General features: G+C 39.8%; 1 protein-coding gene across 1 annotated transcript in view; it reads left to right on the top strand.

Moving 5' to 3' along the window:
* EML3 (EMAP like 3) overlaps positions 1–20,324 on the top strand; it is a gene marked incomplete in the record, with an annotated part of 1,888,117 nt that overhangs the window by 1,772,425 nt on the left and 95,368 nt on the right. Inside the window, 1 exon segment of the mRNA XM_044075756.1 lies at positions 7,714–7,811. Coding sequence (XP_043931691.1) covers positions 7,714–7,811 — 98 coding nt within the window.

Below are 20,324 nucleotides of genomic sequence, written 5' to 3'. Positions count from 1 at the left end.
TACCCTTGCTTCTGGCTCTGAATGTAATATTAAACCTCTCAAAATGCAGTCTTGTCCAGGTCCTTTACTATATCAAATTCTGAAGCATAGGATCTTAGGATTGTAGGAGGTTACTATGCTATCGACCTGCAGGTCATTTCAAGCCTAGCCATTTCGTCCCAATGTAATACCATAGACACTCTAGTCAATACCCAGGATTGTATTTAGTAATGACTGCCCATGTCTAGGAGGGTTGTAGGTGCTAAACCCGGTAAGAATTCACAGTGCCCCATCCACTCGTCCAGGTTCCTTTTGAACAGTGTCATAGAGGTGCCCTGCTTCACATGAAATGGCAGCCTATTCCAAAGACATGGTAGTCGCTGGGAGACAAATCTGTCCCTCCAGCTTGCCCTGTTCAAGTCGTAGGCCATATTTAGGTCTCTGGAATGGGTAGCTCTAGTCCCATTTGATTTACGGATGTGCAGCAAATTCATTAGGTTTGGGACGGAGATTGCTCTCTTATCCAGGCATAAGTCTCCCCTAAGAAGTCTATATGATACTGAGTATAGTGACAGGGACTTTAGTCAGTCTGTATATGGCATGTGCTGGAGTCCATTGGTCTTCTTAGTTAGAAACCTCTGAGGTCTCTTCAATTGCTGCAGGTGCTTTGTACTGCACATGCTGAAAGGGTTGTTATACTCAATTATGGGCCTAATTATTGACTAGTACAGAGAGGTTATAACCTCCTTTGCTAATCAAGTGTGCTACATAGAAAGCCTTCCTTACTAGAGTAGACACATGGTGGTCAAAGTTGCGGTGGCAGTTTACTTGTGATCCCAGATCTCTTACCACTTTGTAGGTACATAGAGTATTGCTGTTAATTTGATAGTGTGAACGGACTTTGTTTTTACCAAAGGGAATGATGATGCATTTCTTTGCATTCAGTTTGAGACCATGACTAAGACACAAGCCGATGGTCTGCTTAAGACACTCCTGAAGTATACTGACATTATTTGAGGATTTAGTAATTGCACCCAATTTGCAGTTATCCGCAAACTTGGTCAGCCACCCCCATAGTTTTGGCCTGAACTTCTGAGAAGTATATTATACCAAACAGTAGGGGGCCCAGCACTGACTCTTGTGGCACCCCGCTGCTATTTGATGTGGAGTCACGCACTTTGATAGTGTGTGACCAGTTTGTGAGCCAGTTGGCAACCCATCTTACAGCAAAGGGGTTTACATTCAGTTTGCTAAGTTTATCGGTAATGTCTGAGTGTGGGATTGTGTCAAAGGCCTTTGCCAAGTCGAGGTATGCTGTGTGAATAGATTTGCCCTCATTAATGACCTTGGTCACATTTTGAAAGAAGTCCACCAGGTTTAGCAGGTAGGATCTGCCCTTGACCAAGCCAAATTAGGTTGGATCCAGGGTTTGGAAGTCACCTGTGTCTTTATTTTTTGAGGTGCATAATAGTATGTTCCATGGTTTTACAGTTGAGGCTGGTCAGGCTTGTGGGTCTGTAATTCCCTGGGTCTGTTGCTAAGCCACCTTTGTGGAAGGGAATAACTTGATGTTCTCCATTCCGCAGGAACATAGCCTGTGGTTAGGCTGTTATTGAATAGGGTACTTAATGGTGATGCTAGTTCATGTTTTAGTTGGTTTAGAAGACAGCCTGGGATTCTGTCTGGTCCCATAGAAGCTATGTTTTTTTGCCTTAGACAAGGCTTTAATGACCTGTTCTTTGGATATGTAGGGTGAGGGGGAAGTTGGGGGCAAGTTTTGTGATAAGTTTGGCGGGAATAAGGGAGTGAAATTTTTACCACATCTGTCTACTGAAAGGTTTGCTATTTCTGTGGGATCAGTGTGTGTGATACCGCTGGTCACTAGTTCGGCACATGCTTAGGTCCTACCTTTTAGGCTGCGTACATAGCTGTAAAAGGTCTTATGGTTATCCTTGGCTGTGATTGCTAAGTTTTTCTCAAACCTACCCTTAGAGGATTTGATATGTTGTCTTATTTGCCTGTTGAGACTGAGGAGGGTGCTTTTCCAATTGTTGGGGCCTCACCTTAGTTTTCTTAGTCAGCACATTTTTTGTGTTTGCTGTAAAGTTTGTTGATGCTGGATGTCCACCAGGGTGGCCTTTTTACTTGGGGGTCTGGCTTTGATTCTCTCTGCAACAGACAAGTGTATACAGTTATACAAGTGACTGTACAGGGCTTTAGTATAAGCTGTGGTGCAGTTACCACTTCCAGCTGGGAGTGGGGATTGGAATGCATTTATACCTTACCCTAGGAGGGTATAGTTTGCTTTGATGAAGTTGTTTAGTCTGACTTCACCCTTTATGAGTTATGGTGGTAGTACCAGTTCGAAGGCGATTGATTTGTAGTCAGATTTAACTAATGAGGGTCTGATAGTTGAGGTGGTGCATCTGTTTGTCATGTTAGTGAGGAACAGACCTAGTATGTTTGTTCTGCTTGCTGGTGTTTGAACAATTTGTTCCAGAGCATTTGAGTTAACAAAGTCAAGAAACTATTCCAGTAGTGAGTTAGGGCTAGAGCAGGTTTCCCAGTTGATGGTGAGATAATTGAAATCCCTCGTGACCAGAGTGTTTGGCAATATTTGGATTGACTCCAGTTTGGTCAAGTAGGCCTCATGTGCATCATGATCCATGGAGAGTGATGTATAACTAGCTATGACTTGAATGGGGGTCTTACCCTCAGTAAACTGAACTTGGAGTAACTCCATGGAGTTGGCCATTCTAACTAGTCGGGAGGTGAATTTATCTCTAATATAAATAGAAACACCACCTCCTTTTGGTACTCACATGTTCGTTTTGCATTCTGAAGGTGTGGAAGGCATTGTAGCCTTGCAAGGCCTGGGTACTCTTTGAGGGCTTGAACCAGGTTTCTGTGACTGTAGAGACATCTACATCCTCCAGTGATAGAAGTGCTTCCAAGGTGTGCAGTTTTTGGTTTAAGCTCCTAGCATTTAGCAGTGCAACTCTTATTTTGTTATGGTTGGCAGTTATCACATCAGCAATTTTGTTTTTGAGACCTTGCCTAGAAAAAGGCACCGTGGGGGGGAGGCAGGAGCCTTTGCCAGCAGCCAAAAGCCTAGTGGCGCCAGGTGCAAACTGTCTGTGGCACAGCAATGAGGTTTGTCGACTATGTCATCCCAGGCTGACAGAAACTGGATCCCCTTTGAATGACACCAAAAACTAAACCAGTTAGTGAAATTGAGCATTTTTTTGTTTCTACTGTGGCATCATTCTAGGTGAGATTAATATACTGCTAGGGGCATACCTGCCCGAACGCATACTCGGAGAACTCAATCATGTCTCTCTTCATATAGTTCATTGAGGTATGTCTCAGGTCATTCAGTCCAACATGAACTATGACAGAGTCTTAATGGTACTTGTTGCTGGAGATCAGAGTGCATGCATGATCTGTGGAATCCTGGCACCAGACAGGCAGCTGACCGTGATTTTCTTCTTATCTAACCTGGTGATTGGGATGTCTGTGTGTCTCACTGTTTAGTTTCCAATGACGAGAAAATTTTGTTTTTGAGTGTTACACCTTAAGGGCTTGGTAGGTGAGACACTGGTGTTGCTGTGTGTCTTGGGTGCTGTGGAACAGTTTTAGTTTTAGCCCTCTTTTGTTTTGGAGGTCTCTGGTGTTACATTAAGTTTTTTGAGAGAACATCTGCATATGTCGATTTTTGTGTTGGATGTGTACTATGTGTATGAGTAGTGGTACTGTGTGCCTGAGTAGTGGTGGGTGAGTTGACAACCTTTTCGGTGTTACTATTTTGAGTGACTAAAGTGAGTTATTAGTAGAGGGTTGTCAGTGTACATGAGGCAGTTGCTACACTACCTCAGGAGACCCAAGTCAACAAAGTTGACAGGAGAAACAAGGATAGTCCAACTGTCCATAATGCTAGGTTTGAAAAACTGTTTTAACAAAAGGGGTGCTTTCACAACTAATCTAGGAGGTGCATTGTAGATGGGTATTTCTGATGGGATTGTTGTACTGGTGGTTTAATAGGTCACAGCTCACTAACAATACTTAGACCAGAGATGTACTAAAGATGAGAACTACACTAATTTACTACAGCTTTATCTAAGGGAAAAGTTGTCAAAATTATTTGTCTGGCTATGGAGCACAATTGCATGGTGGTGCTGCTTGACACACAAACAAGCAGAAACCCTCTCAAACACAGGGCTTAAATACCAGAAGCTAAAAACGTAAAAAAAAAAAAACTAAAACAACTCAAAAGTACCAATGAGGATGCTTACTCCAAGCCCTAGACCAATCACCCTTCACCAGACAAGTTCCAGTAAGTGCACTTCTCTCACAAGGGTGCTTCCAATCAAAGTTGGCTTGGAAAATGTGCTTAGACTACAACAGCCACTACAAACAGTCCCAGATGCAGCAAACCTGTATCTGAACTATACTACAACTACTAGCTACACTAATTTAGGTGGGAAAGACTAAAAAATGTTTTAAACAGCAGAAAAACAGCAGTGAGACAATAAAGAATGTTTTAAACAGCAAACAAATCAGTTATTTAAAACACCGCTTGGCGGGAAAACAGAACAGATGCTTTGCATACAGTGAATAGTTGAAACAATTACTTTTTAAACAGTGAAAATAGCAAAAAAAAGCTTTGCAAACAATGAAAACAGCAACAAAATATGATCTAACAGGCACAGTAAGGCAGACAAATTCAGTACAGACAGTGCATTTTCTCGGGACCCCCTGTAGTACAGCCGCAGTCATTACAGCAGATCTGTTAGCCTCCCTTCAAATGGGACTATCCAGTTGACTGTGGATTTCTGGTAAAAGCAGGTATCAAGAAAAAAAAGTACTGGGTCTTGGTGTCCAGCCAGATTTAGAGTACACAAACGTGGCAGCCATGCCCACCAAATATTCAGCAAACGACACTCTTTTGACTAGCTTCTTACTGAGCCTCTTACAGTCTTCCTGTTTTCAATATTCAGAGCCCATGTGAGCCTTCTACCTACCCAGGCCTGGCAGAGACCTTCGAGAATAATTATATTAGCAGTCAAGAAATATACATGTTGTTCCTTGCCTGAAGCACATTCTTCTCCAGCCAGTTTTACAACCCTTCCATATGCAGAGTGTGGTTTGTTATTGACCTCTTTGTTTCTGTTGCAGCTCAGAGTTGCACTGTTCTTTCCTAATGGTTACTCTGTCAGCCTTACTGACCTGCCATGAACAGGTACAGAGACAAGGGTAGCACCAGGTGGTGACCATTTTTATTGCTTCGGCTTGCTGTCTGATATCATCTCAAGGAGAAACAATGTTGATGAATGTAGCATGCATTATACTGTTTCATCTTTGCAGACTGTAATGTCTTGCAGTATAATTACAAAATAGATGTGCTCAAGTTAACTTAGAAAGCTAGTTTGTGGGATTTGTCATCTGTTTTCTGTTCCATTTAGCAAAATACTTTTTTCTAATACAAGTGAGGCATTGATCGGCAAGATTTAAATGTAGACAGTATTGAAATATTGTATTCTTTACTGAACTGTTGCACTCCAGCAGTTAAAAGAACCTTCCCTACCCTTTCATTTGACGTAAAGGGAAGATGTTCTGTAAATAAAAAAGGCTCTTTCAAGTTGGGCACCTGCACTGGCTGCTTTCTTTTGCAAGGCACTTAGAAAAGAAACTCTAAGAAAAGTGAGTGTTTATTTAATCACTGGAAAGCTCAAAGCCCATTTAACAGCACAGAGACAGAAGTATAATTAGTCCTACTTTATGCAAGAGGTATGTATTGCCAAAGCATGCTCCACAGTTTGCATTTTATTTAGCATTATAGCATTGTGCATGCTAAAGCAGGTCACTGCAAGGCAGCCCTGCCCTCATAGCTAATGAATGTCTGATCGTATGATTTATCTGCTTACTTCCTAGTCTCTGTTATTTATTTATTTTTTACTCATTTGTTAACTAGGTAAACCCACCAGGCACAAATGTCTATTTTCAGGAGTAAGCAGATTACACTGTCTGTTTATATGATTTGCAAATGGCTACTGATAGAATCAAACCCAGAATAGCAGAATGAAACTCATTTCGCCTCATAGAATTAATCCTGCATGCTAAACTGTCAGAACAAGGTTCCTAGAGGTGATACATAATGCTTACTGCAGGAGTCCTTGTAATTTATCAGGAACATTTCAGCACACCTTATTTCTGCTGTGCAAGCTATTATGGAGCTTTTTGCTCCTTTGTAGTCTCAAAATCTCGCCACAATGTGATTTAGCTACTTGGCACTAAGTGTAGTGTCTGAGGTAACCCTAAGTAAGATAATTGCATCATATAAAGTTCATGCCTCAACAACAGATATTTGGGAGGCTCTCATTCAAAAAAATGTTTCCTTCCTTTGCTCTCTAGTCATATTTATTACTCTGGACATGTTTTTCATATGCTTTGCAAGCTGTTTTATTAGGATTTCTAGCAGGAAAGAGCTAGTGAATGGGGCAGGGGATGATTATATTTCCATTCATTGTTATGATCAATTAATCATTAAAGCAGTATATGTTAATTCCATTGCAAACCATTGTATGGTGCCCTGTACTGTTGAGACTAACAGAACAAAAGTGCTTCAATGAAACCATTTAAAATGTATCATTGAGGTTTGGTGACCTTAGACTTGGTTGTATTAGTTACAGAGGTACAGGAAGCATGGGCAGGTTTGCTGTCCTTGTAAGAAACTTATCAGAAGCCCAGTCTTAGCTGAATGGACTTTCTCAGGATGATCTAAACATTCACATTAATGCATGTGTCAGTACGGAGAACAGACACAAACTGAGTCCGAGCCTGCTGTTGAAGCATCAGCTAGTACAGGCATACCTTGTTCACCTACAACTGTAAATGAGCTCCCCTAGAAGATTTTGTCACTGTGGTTGATATTCTGTATAGCTTTCTTGTTTATAGTACATCTGACATCACAGTAATAGTATACAACAGGGGGAGCAGTCCTTTCTTAACTTTCCAAAGCTTGTTGTTGGATATGGAACTAATTGTCTGCCCACGGTCTTGTAATTCAGACATTTTGTGTGTGTGTGTGTGTGTGTGTGTGTGTGTGTGTGTGTGTGTGTGTGTGTGTGTGTGTGTGTGTGTGTGTGTGTGTGTGTGTGTGTGAATAGAATGCTGGCTGATAAATTTTCACCATTAAGAGTTTGCAAGCGTGTGGTAGTCAAGGGAAGAGAGCAATTGTTTCCAATTCTCCCTTGAACAGCCAGTAGTAGAAAGGTTTCTGCCTGCATCTGTAAAACCTGGTCATAATTTCTAAGGCAAATGTACACTTTGAATGTATAAACAAATATGATTAACAGTCCTTAATTACAGTCTGTAAAAAAACAACTGCCTAATGTCTGATTCAAATTTTATGACAGCTTATAATAAGGTAAGCTTTTCTTATTCACTGCAGAATAAATTGTTGTTGTGTTGGTTAGCGTTTAAGCTGCAAAGCTGTCAGGTTTTATAACGCATAGTACACAAGCTTTGTTATACCATCTGCAATGTATCCGTGGCTCTGTGTTGAAATGGAATGTACTGTGTGCAAGTCATGCAGTTCAGATAAAAATGTATTATAGAATGATTGATGACAGGCCATGAATCCATTTCCACTCTCAGTTAGCAAACTGCACTGTAAAACATAAAAACATAACATTACAGAAATCGTTTCTATTAATTGCTTCATTGATCTTGCAGATGGCAGTTTCCTGGCAATAGGATCACATGACAACTTCATCTACATTTACTCAGTCGTGGAGAACGGCAAAAAGTATAATCGATTTGGAAGGTGTACAGTAGGTACTTTTCATTGATCCAAAACAGTACTGTCAGCCAGTCACCATGGAAACAGTTGTCTTTTAAAGTCATTCTAGATCATAGTCTGTACAGATGGCTTAAATTCTTTTTGTCTTCTCTTCTGATCCTGCCCTACAGTGTATACATTATGTGATTCATAACTTCTGAACAGCAGATATTTGGGAGGCTCCCATTCTGATATTCAATCCATCAATTTTTTTCCGGCTACCCTATATTTGTAAAGGTTACATTTTAAAAGTAAATATGTTATTTTATTTTATTTTTTCTTCCTTTATTGAATAGACTTCAGAAAGAGTAAAAGGACCTAAGTTAATTTTGTTCTAGATGATATGAAGTTGTTTATAAGACTGATTCCTTATAGATAATATAACAAGTTGATCTGATGATTGACAAGCATTGTCATACACAGTTTATAAAAGGATGACATGTAGAATCTCATTGACTACTGTGAAACTTTTTAGGTTAAGAAACCTGTTTCTGCACACACATAATGAATTATGGTAGTGCAGAAATCTGGTTGTGATAAAATTACAGCTGGAGCATCAGAGATAACTTGCTTACAACTGTTTCTGCTACCATGTCTTTTAGTAGGGTTTGCTCCTTCCTTTGACTGTTAAAACTTTCAAAGCAATTTACATACATACCCGTTTAAACAAAAAAGGGTACTTACATATTATCACAAACAGATTTCTGCACTGCCATAATTCATTATGTGTGTGCAGAAACAGGTTTTGTAACCTAAAAAGGGGTCTGTAAAGAAGTAAGCAGTAGTCTGTCACAGTGGGTATGAGTCAGGAACAGGAGGGTACTTGCGTATTATTGCAACCAGATTTCCTCACTGCCATTATTTGTACAGTTTTCACGAAAAGAGGTCTGTTCACCTAAGAAGGGGTGTGTCAGCTGTACTAATGTGTCACATAGTTCTTCACATAGGAAGAGGAATAACGACAACATTCCTCTTCCATGGTAGCATCCTTTCCCACTGTATTTACATGCCTGCTGCTTGTCACTCATCCTTAAAGTTACAAGTGGTGAAAGGCAGCACATTCCCAACAAAAAAGCGCCCCATTTCAAAGCCCTTTCCGTGGGTACAACGTAATCTGCAGTAGTTACATTTCGGACAGATTTCACTGAATCCCTCTGCAAGTACAGGACCTCTTCTTAGTACTGTAACTGCCTTTTTGTGAGTGAACAAGTTCAGAATTACACAAATATCTGTGTGAAGTGCCCTGAAGTTTAACACCCTTCGCACTGGAGTCCTGCAGGAGAGAAAGGTGGCAGTCCCCCAGCAATTGCAGAGCCGTTTCTTACTCTTCCTTACAGACACTTTGGTTTTCATGATTAGTGCCCATGCCAAGTTAGGGTGTATTCTGTGAGTCACTTTGCATTTGCTAACATTGTAACAAGAAATGCAGCTAGTATAAAGCGTTGTGCCACCATGGAGTCACAGAAGCGATGAGGCGTGTTACCCAGAGGTACAAAGTTTCACCATTATTCCTCTTCCTGACTCATACCCACTATGACAGACTACTGCTTACCTCTTTACAGACCCCCTTTTAGGTTAAGAAACTTGTTTCTGCACATATACAACAAATTATGGCAGTGCAGAAATCTGGTTGTGATACACAAGTACCATTTTTGTTTAAATGGGCATGTATGTAAATTGTTTTGAAAGTTTTAACAGTCAAAGGAAGCATCAAAACTCTACTAAAGGACATGGTAGCAGAAACAGTTATAAGCAAGGTATCTCTGGTGCTCCAGCTGTATTTTTTTTTTAACTCAAACTTTTCCCTTGCTCCAAAGAATGACAGTGGGACAACGAGACCAATGCTTCCTTTCTCTTCTGATGCAGCATTTGAAAACAAAAGAATTAAAAATGATAACTATTCATTTGTTCTACCGCTCTATTTTTCCAAAAAGATTGAATGTGTTTTGGTACATTTTCATTTTCCCCCGCATTTAAGGTTGAGAAACTGAGTACATGTCAATTAAAATAAAGTAACTTTGACTGAAAGTCAGTTTGATGAAAATATTACATTGACTTCTGAATCCAGTGGGGAAAAATAAAAATAGTATTCTTAAAGGAAGGCAAAGCCCCCTACAACCCCTGCACCCCCCAGTGTCTTTAAATATACTAACTCTGACATCGTACAACAGGGGGAGCAGTAACTTCCTATAAAAATAGTATTCTTAATGGAAGGCAAAGCCCCCTACAAGCCCTGCACTCCCCCAGTGTCTTTAAATATACTAACTCTTGACATCGTACAACGGGGGGAGCAGTAACTTCCTTAACCTCACTGCTTGCTGAGCTCACGGTAAATCACACATACACAACTTTAGGTGAAGCAAGTCAACTGAACATTACCTGCTTTTCCAGTTTCAGCAAACAGCACAGTTCGACTAAATGCATGAACCCAAAAAAACACTTTTGTTTCTTTTCCAGATATTTGGTTTGTTAACTGCTCTAATTCCTGAAATGATTTTCGCTGAAGTGCAGTCGATGTTTAGGTGTTCACTGAAATCGCATTTCAGCGAACTAATATAGACCCGTTAAAGTAATGTACAGACTGTAAATATGCATGTTAAAGTTAGTGTAATTTGTTGTATTTTTCTGCCATTATCACTATTGCAAATCAATATACTTTACTAGATGGTTATTCTCTGTCAATCATTTCAGTTCTTTTTTTCCACATACTGTGTGATGATCTTGTGTTCTTTGCTGTCAATCCATCCCCTATTGCTCAGTGGCTAAGAAAAGATTGTGGATACCATCATTCAGGTAGCAAATGGGGATTTTATATCTTTTTAGTCATATCCATCGCCACTGGATGTCTGCAGCATCAAAAGGGTAACATGCAACAAGCCTTGTGACTGATGTTAATGCCCCACATACAGTGTAATCAAAGGCCTGCCACCCCCTCCCCTGCAAAAGAGCTCCTTTGTGTGACTCCTAGTCCATACACATGACTTTGACTACAGAGAGTGTTTATAGGCATGCATTTCTCAACCCCCCCAGCAGGAACAAGAAATCATAACTCTCATTACTCCTCTCTATCCCCACACCAGCTCCAACAAGCACCCAAGACACTAGTCAAACTCAGGTCGCCAGATCGCATTCAGGCTTTTATCCCACTTCACCAGCACAGATTGACATTTCAGATCTTTATCCTGTATCTGTATGTCTCAGTGCTGTTCAGTTGAGTCTGGGTCATGAGTGAAAAGGGTCAACTGACTATACCCCTTACCCAGCTGACTAATAGAAAATAAAATAAATGTTTAAGATCCTTCTAGTTGAGAAGTTCTACTCAGAATGGGCAAGGACAATAATTTTCCATTTTCCTGGGAAAAGTACAGGAAAATACCAAATTTGGGCTATTTGAGTGTTGGAAAAACAAAGGGTTTTCATGGAATTTAGCATTTTAAAGCAGAACACTCATTCATCGTAACTTGTATTTCTCTTCATGTTTACGATTTGCAGTACTGTCAGTTTCCCTTACTGAGCCTACTCTACTTAGTATCGGTTTTGAATTTGCACACATGTAGCTGCCGTAAAATGGTATAATGGACACACAATAGTTACAAGAAATTACACTTAAACTTGGATGTAGTTCTTGGATTTCATCTCATGAAAATGGAATTTAATTTTCTGTAGGAACCTTAAATCCACATCTCTGAATATGTGTATGTATATATATATATATATATATATATATATATATATATATATATATATACATATAAACAGTCCCTTGGATTAAGTGGGGGAGACAAGGAAGCGTTTGACTAGTAAGTTTGGATCTGCTACAGTTGTCCCACTTTTTTTATGTTTGTATTGATCCCACTCTGGCCTGGAAACTTGTTAGTACAATATATATTTTTTTATAACAGAAACATTGTTCTGTCAGTCATGGCCATTATTCATGTAGCAGCAGCATATAGCCTGTCTGGGAAAGGGCTAAGAGGAGTGCAGAAGGAGTTATGGGATCCTTCAAAAAGAGGAATACAAATTGCATTCTTAGAAGTGATACTTGCCTGTAGCTTAGTGAGGATAGCATGTTACGTAACATGGAGTTCAGTAAAGGGTTAAACATCCAGTGCAGATCTAAGGCTTTGGTTTCAGTGAAGACTGAGGATTCATCTGGAAGGATTAAAACCTTTACTGTGTCTTATTATCTGTCTCACCTGTACTGTGTCTGTATCTGTCAGGAATAGGAATCAAGTATAAGCATTTGATTAGTGATCATTCAAACTTGTCAAAGGGGAGGCATCAGAGAAGCAAATGACAAAGTCCTGCAGGGATTAGAGCAGGAAAATATCTTTGTGATAAAGACACGGATATGCGCGCACACACACACACACACACACACACACACACACACACACACACACACACACACACACACAGACACACACACACAACAAAAATGGGCGGAAGAGAACACAAAAAGGAAGATAACACATGAGCTCCAATTGAAAGTTCAAGCAGCTGTGTTCTCAAAACTTTGAAAATATAAATGGGATTGGGAGAGAAGGTATGTATTACATTCAAAGCTTCACCTGCACTTCAGGTAGTCTCCACTTCTCTGAGGTACAGTGACCTTTGGAGTGTGTATACATATAAGCAGTAGGTGCAGGGGATGGTAGCACCCCTCCATAAAATGCTTTAAATGAATAACTGCAAGTCTTGTAATTTACTGCTGCTTTTTTTAAAATCATATTTAAATTTTCACAGTGTTAGGGTTCACAGTATTGAGTCTGACACTTATGGTAGAGAGCCAGATACGTATACCACTGCCCTCATTCTAGGAAAAATATTGCCAACACTAATGCTTTGGGTTGAACATTTCTTATTATTGTGGCAGTAAAAATGATGTATAGAACTTGACTCTGATGCATAAGTAACAGGAACATTGATGTATGAAGCCAGCAGGAGATAAAGGAGGAGGTGTAGTCCTCTTTGTAAAATAAGGGATCAAAGCAGTAAAACCAATGAGTAAGGAAATCAGTAAAAGGCACTGTGGATTGTTCTGGAAACTAGAAATGGCAATACAGTGTGTAGATCTGTACACATAATAAGTCCTCATGGGGTGAAAAAATGAATAATGTTATAGATTTTTATACATTTGTTAGTTGTGGAAGCCCTCTGGACATGATTGCACAGGGGCAAACCAGGAGCACAGTCTGGTTAAGTGACTTTCTCAGAGTCACACAATAGGTAAGTAGAGGTGGAAGGAATCAAACTTTGTACCATTGACTTACATGAAGTAGTTCATAACCTTTATCCTCTGTGCTTAAACATACATGCGTCACAAAAATGTATCGTCATCCCCTTTGTGAAAAACCCAGTTCCCATGATTTACCACATCGATGGTAGTCCACCGAACAAAGAAAGCATTCTAAGAGATCTGAGAACACAGGTTGACAGCAACCTCTCTTTTGACCACCACATTGCCACTGTGGTCAGAAATGGCACATCTCATTATTAAGGGTTTTGCAGCCAGGAAGAAAGAGGTCATTGTCTCCCTCTACTCTTCCCTCATTAGGCCATTTATCGAGTACAATGCTTCACTTGGCATGTGCCTCACTAGACACCTGCAGCAACTGGAGAGGCCACAAAAGTACCTCACAAAGAAGATCTTAGGCCTTAAACACTTGTCCTATATGGACAGACTCAAAAAACTCCAGCTATTCTCTGTCTCATATCGCCTACTTAGAGGCGATCTCTGCTTGACTTACAAAGTCATGCCTGACCCAGCTCTGTTAGAAATGCTACAGCTAAAGAAATCCCAATCCCTCCGCACCACACGCTCCAGAGACCTCAACCTCATTACCACAATCAACAGAACGTGCTGGAATGACAGGTTCATAATGCAGAGATTGTCCATGCTATGGAATAGACTTCCCGTACATGTCAAACAGAGCACCTCACTGGCCCTCTTCAAGAGAAATCTTGATGAGTGGATGGGAAATATAAAGTTCACCCCAAGGATCACAACAGTGGCTCTACTCGATGGAGGCACTGGGAACTAAGGTAGGGTGGCACGAAGCCAGGGTAATCCTATCGACTATGCTTGTAAAGGCTCCAGGGCCATTAGCCTAGTACACACATATGAAAAGATGGATACATTTGTTGTGAATCTTACTTCTTCCATTATGTATCATTCTCCAGTGATGTAAATGAAATTGTAGTTCATACGCTTATCCAAGAATAAATAATCTGACATAATCTGAAACCACCCATAACTCATAACAGAACTATGGCATACATTATCATTACTACACAGCTCAGTTGTAGAATCCTAAGTGGTAAAGTGAACCAGCCTGAAATGTGGTTACAAACATTAAACTTCGATATGGTTTCCACATTCTCTTGGTTTGAAAAACGATAAGTAAGTCAGCCCTGGCTTGCTAAACAATTAGACCTTTCACTGGTATGATTGTTAAAGAATAAGAACTGGTAGCAATACAGTCATGCTGGCAAAATTGTACCTTAAAGGCTATACAGGCATTGTGTGCACTAAAAGGACAAATCTGTGTGGCACAAATTAGGCTATATTATGCACAGTGCTGAGAAAATATGAAAGTGTTTAATTCCTCAGCTTGAATCCCCCCAACACACACACACTCCATTAGAAGCTGTACTTAATAACATACTTGAAGATTTAAATGAATGCTTACAGAAACTAAGCATAATACTCAGCAGTAATTTTAATCAATTTTATTGTTTTATATACAGAGAAAAACACAAACCATGCAGTCTAATAGTTCACATTGTTGTATTCACTTACCACAAATTAAATAATAAACAAAGAAGAACTTGACATAAACAATCCAAACTATTTGTAGAGTGAGTTTTCTCTAAATAACCCAGGATGATAATCTTGGAGTATTTTGTTACAGCATGCCCCAGCTCTCTGCAGGTATCTCAACCAAGGCAGCCATCTTTGTGTAGACTTTTGCTTACTACTTATTATTTTTTCCTCATCACTTCTAATCTCATCTGTCATCCTAACCACTTCCTCCTTCATTGAAGGGACTTTTTTTTTTTAATTTCCTCGTAGTAGTTTTTTTTAAGCGAAGATGGTCACTGTCAATAATAGTGGCATGCGATTACATAAACTAAATAATCATCACCTCCATTAACCTGACACAGGATATAATAAAACATAGCCTTTCCACTGAGAGACACTCGTCAATCGAATTGGATGATCTCAAATAGCACTTCTAGATGGACTGCATACTTTGTCAAAGTCTGTAAGTGACCAATGCCCTATTCTAACTAGACATTTAATAGGACTAAAACCTCAGCAAAGGTCACAGTAAGTAGACCAATACCAACACACTAAGAAAATGTATTCCTACAGGTACTAACCAGTGTGAACTGGTCACCTGTATGGTTTATACTTCCAACATTAGCACTATCCTAGCAGTCCTCACCAAAATCATGATGCATATTCAGAACAAGGTGTTGCCCTTTATAACCAGAAGAATTAAGGATATACACCTCCTTACTTGACCAAATGTCTACTTTACTTAAAATAAACAATACCTAGAAATAATGAAAATATTCCAGTATGCAAAAAGTATACTAACAGTTCCCGAATCTTAAGAAAGCCATTGTCATGTGGCTCATCACACAGCTGGCACCTTGTCATAGCACTGTGTGTTACATCCAGTGGAGAAGGTTTACCAAGCTTACATTGTCTTAGTGTGTCACACTGTCAGACACGAGGAACTTGACATGTAGAGACATGCTTCCCCTCAGAGGACAGCAGTAGCAGAGCTCAGAAGACCTTCTAGGGATAAGGGGGGTCCCTAGAGGGACAGAACAGTCCACCCTGCAGGACCAACAAGCTGGCCTACTCCCCACCCACATCTTGCCTGGGAACAGAGGGCTGATGGGAAATTCATGCAGAAACAAATGGATTATATGGGTGACAAGCTCCCATCCCCTTGAAATAAGTGGAACAACTGTCTACAGGTAGAGGAGACATTAGGCAAAGTCATAAGGGCAGTAAATAAATAAAAAATAAAAAAAATGAACTTCAGTCATCCATATTCTGGGAGCTAAGTCAGTATATCCAATAAATAGCAAAATATGTAATTTAACTAACAGAAGCAAAAATAGCCCATGGTTTTAAAATGGTTGATAAGACAGATGGAAATATTGTCGATGGCCATATTTACTGTTTAACGTACCCTGAATGCAAGAAATCAGGATGTAGTTTATTTATATGTAAGCAGCTCAGGTGTATAGATTAATGTACCTACCAAAACCTCCTCAGATTTATGACAAAGTGACGTGTACTGCTAGGTCAGCAACATTAAGACAAGGAGGTACATATACTGCTACAACAACCTCATCAGATCTAGGACAAAGTGGTAAATGTGCAACAATCTCATCAGATCTAGGACAAAGTGGTAAATGTGCAACAACCTCATCAGATCTAAGACAAAGTGGTAAATATGCAAAAACATCATCAGATCTAGGACAAAGTGATAAGTATGCAACAACCTCGTCAGATCAAGAGCAAAGTGGTAAATGTGCAACAACCTCATCAGATCTAGGACAAAGTGGTAAATGTGCAACAACTTCATCAGATCTAGGACAAAGTGGTAAATGTGCAACAACCTCATCAGATCTATGACAAAATGGTAAATGTACAACAACCTCTCCAGATCTAGGAAAAGGTGGTAATGTACAACAACCTCATCAGATCTAGGACAAGGTGGTAAATGTGCAAATACCTCATCATATCTAGGATGGAGTGGCATATGTACTGCTACTTTGTGAGATCTAGGACAAAGTGGTAAATGTACTGCTACCTCAGTTGTAGGACAAAGTTGCCTGTGTACTGCTGCCGCATCATCTTTAGAACAGTGTAATATGTATACTTACACTGTTACCTCGTCAGCAATAGAATGTGGTAGCTTGTGTACTGGCACCTCATCAACTCTAGGACAAAGTCACATATAATGCTGTCTCATAAGCTCTAGAATGAAGCAGCATGTGTGCTGCTACCTCATCGACTCTGTGTCAAGATAGCAAGTGCACTGCTAACTCATCAGCACTAGGACAAGTCAACATAAATAGTATTACCTTATCAGCTGGAAGACAGCATGTACTGCCACCTCATCAAGTCTAGGACAAGGTGGTAAATGTGCTGCTATCTCATCAAATCGAGGGCAAGGTGGAAAATGTACTGCTATCTCATCAAATCTAGGATTAGGTGGTAAATGTACTGCTATTTCATCAAATCTAGGACAATGTGGTAAATGTACTGCTCTCTCATCAAATCTAGGACAGGGTGGTAAATGTACTGTTATTTCATCAAATCTAGGATAAAGTAGTAAATGTACAAGAACCTCATCAGATCAAGGATAAGGTGGTAAATGTACTGTTGCCTCATCAAGTTTAGGACACGGCTGACCATGTACTGCTTACCTCATCAGCTCTAGAACAAGGTAGCATCTAGGATGTGGTAATATGTGAACTGGTACTACATCACCTCTAGGACAAGGTGTCACATGTGCTGCTACTTCATTAGCTCTAGAACAAAGCAGCATGCATACTCTTACCTCATCAGATCTAGAGCAAGGTGGCAAATGTACTGCTGTCTCATCAGCTATAGAGCAAGGTAACACATGAACTGCTGCCTCATCAGTTCTGTGACAAAATGGCATGTGCACTGCTACCTCATCAGCTCTAGGACAAAATGGTACATGTACTGCTACCCTCTTGGCTGAAGGATAAGGTAGTGCATGTACTGCTACCTCATCAGTTTTAGAACAAGGTGGCACATATACTGCCAGTTTTAGAACAAGTTAGCACATGTACCTTATCAGTTTTAGAACAAGGTAGCACATGTACTGCTACCTTATCAGTTTTAGAACAAGTTAGCACATGTATTGCTATCTCATCAGTTTTACAACAAGGTAGCACATGTATTGCTACCTCATCAGTTTTAGAATAAGGTAGCACATGTACTGCTATCTCAGCAGCTCTAGGATAACGCAGCTTATTATGTAGTGCTTACCTTATTTGCTCTAGGACACAATAGCATATATAATGCTATCTCTAAAGCCTTTGTACAAAGAACAACACTGTACTGGAGGCATTAACCTACTTTTACTGCAGACTACTCACCATTTCTTAAGTAGCTGTTGCACAGACTTCCAGAACTTCCTTAAAATAAATACAGTGCTTCGGATCACTGCTTGCTTTATTCCTAAAAATTGTCACTACTTAAACAGCTAACCTGCCACTAATTATTTTAAATCCTCAGTTGTGTAAAGGAATGTACCAGTAAAGTGCAAACAAGCAACACACAGGCTCACAAAATGCGCCGAAGGACTACAGCTCAGTCTACTTGTAAACAATGAAGTATGTTAATAACTTTGAATTGCTACTTGCATACCAGTATGTATTCAGAAGGGAACCCAGTAACTTTCCAGCACTCTTGACAATTTTTCAATTTACCATGAATAAGATAGATGAATGACAGCTTACCCGGGGCTGTATTTCTAGATCTTAAATGACCATTTGACTGCTGATTATACCTGTACCCTTGGATGCCTGTATTCCAAAGACAGAACATCCAGATGGTTTTCAGATCATGTCACAAGAAGGACAGGCAGAGTTAACCTTGCTGACACTCTCTCCAGACTAGGTGAAGCCTCAGCATTGTAGTGGAATAGTGATGCTTCTTGTTCTGAAGTTATGGGTCTCCTGCTCTTCTTTCTGTTTTAACTCTGGCTCTTCATAATCTATATAACCCTTCTTGGATCTGATACAAATATTAAGGGTATCTCTAACTCAGTTTCTTAATGTATGTGCAACTGTTTTGTGACTGACTATCATATGTGTGATCACAAAATGTCGCAAACATTTGACTAAACAACAATTGCATTTAGAAAAACTATGAAAAAAACACACAACAAAGGAGTTATGGTCTTATATCCCTAGTACTTATAGGTTCATTGAGAATGGAAAAATACCCAGGATACTAGGATCTCAATCCTTAGGTGCAAAAGCCCAGTTTTCACTTTTTAGAGAATGCATACAAAAGTATCGATCACTTGTTTGTAGGAAAACAAATCTGGCACCCCAGTAACTCACTACAAGTGGACCTAATAAATATCTGAAGTTCCTTCAGCAACAAGGAAGTTTCATCATAACGCAGTCAAATCAAAAACAGTAGCAGTAAGCAGTGCCAACAGATGCTGTTATGTTTGTTATGTTTACTTTGTTGTTATCTTTACTCCCTCTCCATGTCAAGCAGAGTACCTCACTAGCCCTCTTTAAGAGGAACCTGGATGACTGGATGGGAAACAGAAAATATATCCCTGGGATACCACCTGTGTCCCAGCTGGACAGGGAAAACAGATACTGACTTTGTGGGAGCATGGGTGAAATTCTTGGCTAGGCTGATAAGGGCCTCCAGGCCAAGAGCCTAGTATCATCCTATGAACCTATGAACTATAAGACACCCAAGTGGTCTGCACCTAAAACCAAGTACAGAGCTGTAAAATACACAGGGAATCAGTTTGATCCAACACTGTCCTTTGAATCTCATGCTGATTGGGTAGCAAAGCAGGGTCACAGTTCAACATATCCTATAAATAAATTGGGCACCTTGTGAGCAGGAGGTAAGTCTGGGGCCTTTGGCTGATGCCTATAATAACTAGGAGCTCTAGGAGGCTTCGGTAGAAATGTTTTAATGGCACCAGTGTAGGACAGTTTTGTGTTGACAGGCTGGGGATGTTGTGTGGATGAGGGTAGCGTACTGACTGTGAGAGGAATGTTTCCAGTTTAGTTAAGTGTTTACATTTCTCACAGGTGGAGTCCCTTGGGTTGAGCAGGAATTTGTTTTCACTGAGCATGGGGCAGTTCTTACACCTCCATTACAAACTGAGTGCTATAAAGCTGGCTAGTAAGCTGTCTCCCCATGTTGACCAAGGGGTAGAGTTAGTTCACTTACCTTGTTAAGAACTAGACAAAATAAAAAAAGATCTTACCTCTTTGCTTGCATAGATATTATATTTACTTGAGTGCAGTTGAATTTCCCTACTATTTTTATGAAAACTCAAGCTGTGACATTAAAAAAGGACCTGCAGTCTAGCTGTATGTCCATAAAACTTGTAATCCCTAAATTTGGTTCTTCTGCCAGGGTACTTCCCTGGGTGTGTATTACATCAGCATTTTTTAATAGAAATATTTTTTTTAAATGAAAATCAATTGCCAAAAAACAACAAATAATAAAAAGGTGTTTTATATGGGGTTTATTCTCCTCACTCCCTGAAGAGGGCTCTGCTGCTTGCATGCTCCTAAATATTTTAAATAATTTCAAGATTGTTGTACATTGGGGTAAAGAAGATACTCTTTTAAAACAGTGACCAAGAATTTCCAAAAAAAAAAATGAATTGCATTATTGCATTTGATAGCTATTTTAGAATGTTCCTCTAATCTTTATATAAAGATGTACTTTGTC

Source organism: Protopterus annectens, chromosome 6.part1, assembly GCF_019279795.1.
Source record: "Protopterus annectens isolate FY-2018-M chromosome 6.part1, PAN1.0, whole genome shotgun sequence".
NCBI lineage: Eukaryota > Metazoa > Chordata > Ceratodontiformes > Protopteridae > Protopterus > Protopterus annectens.
The sequence above is the reverse complement of the archived record's forward strand: the minus strand, read 5'-3'. Positions and strand labels throughout refer to the sequence as shown.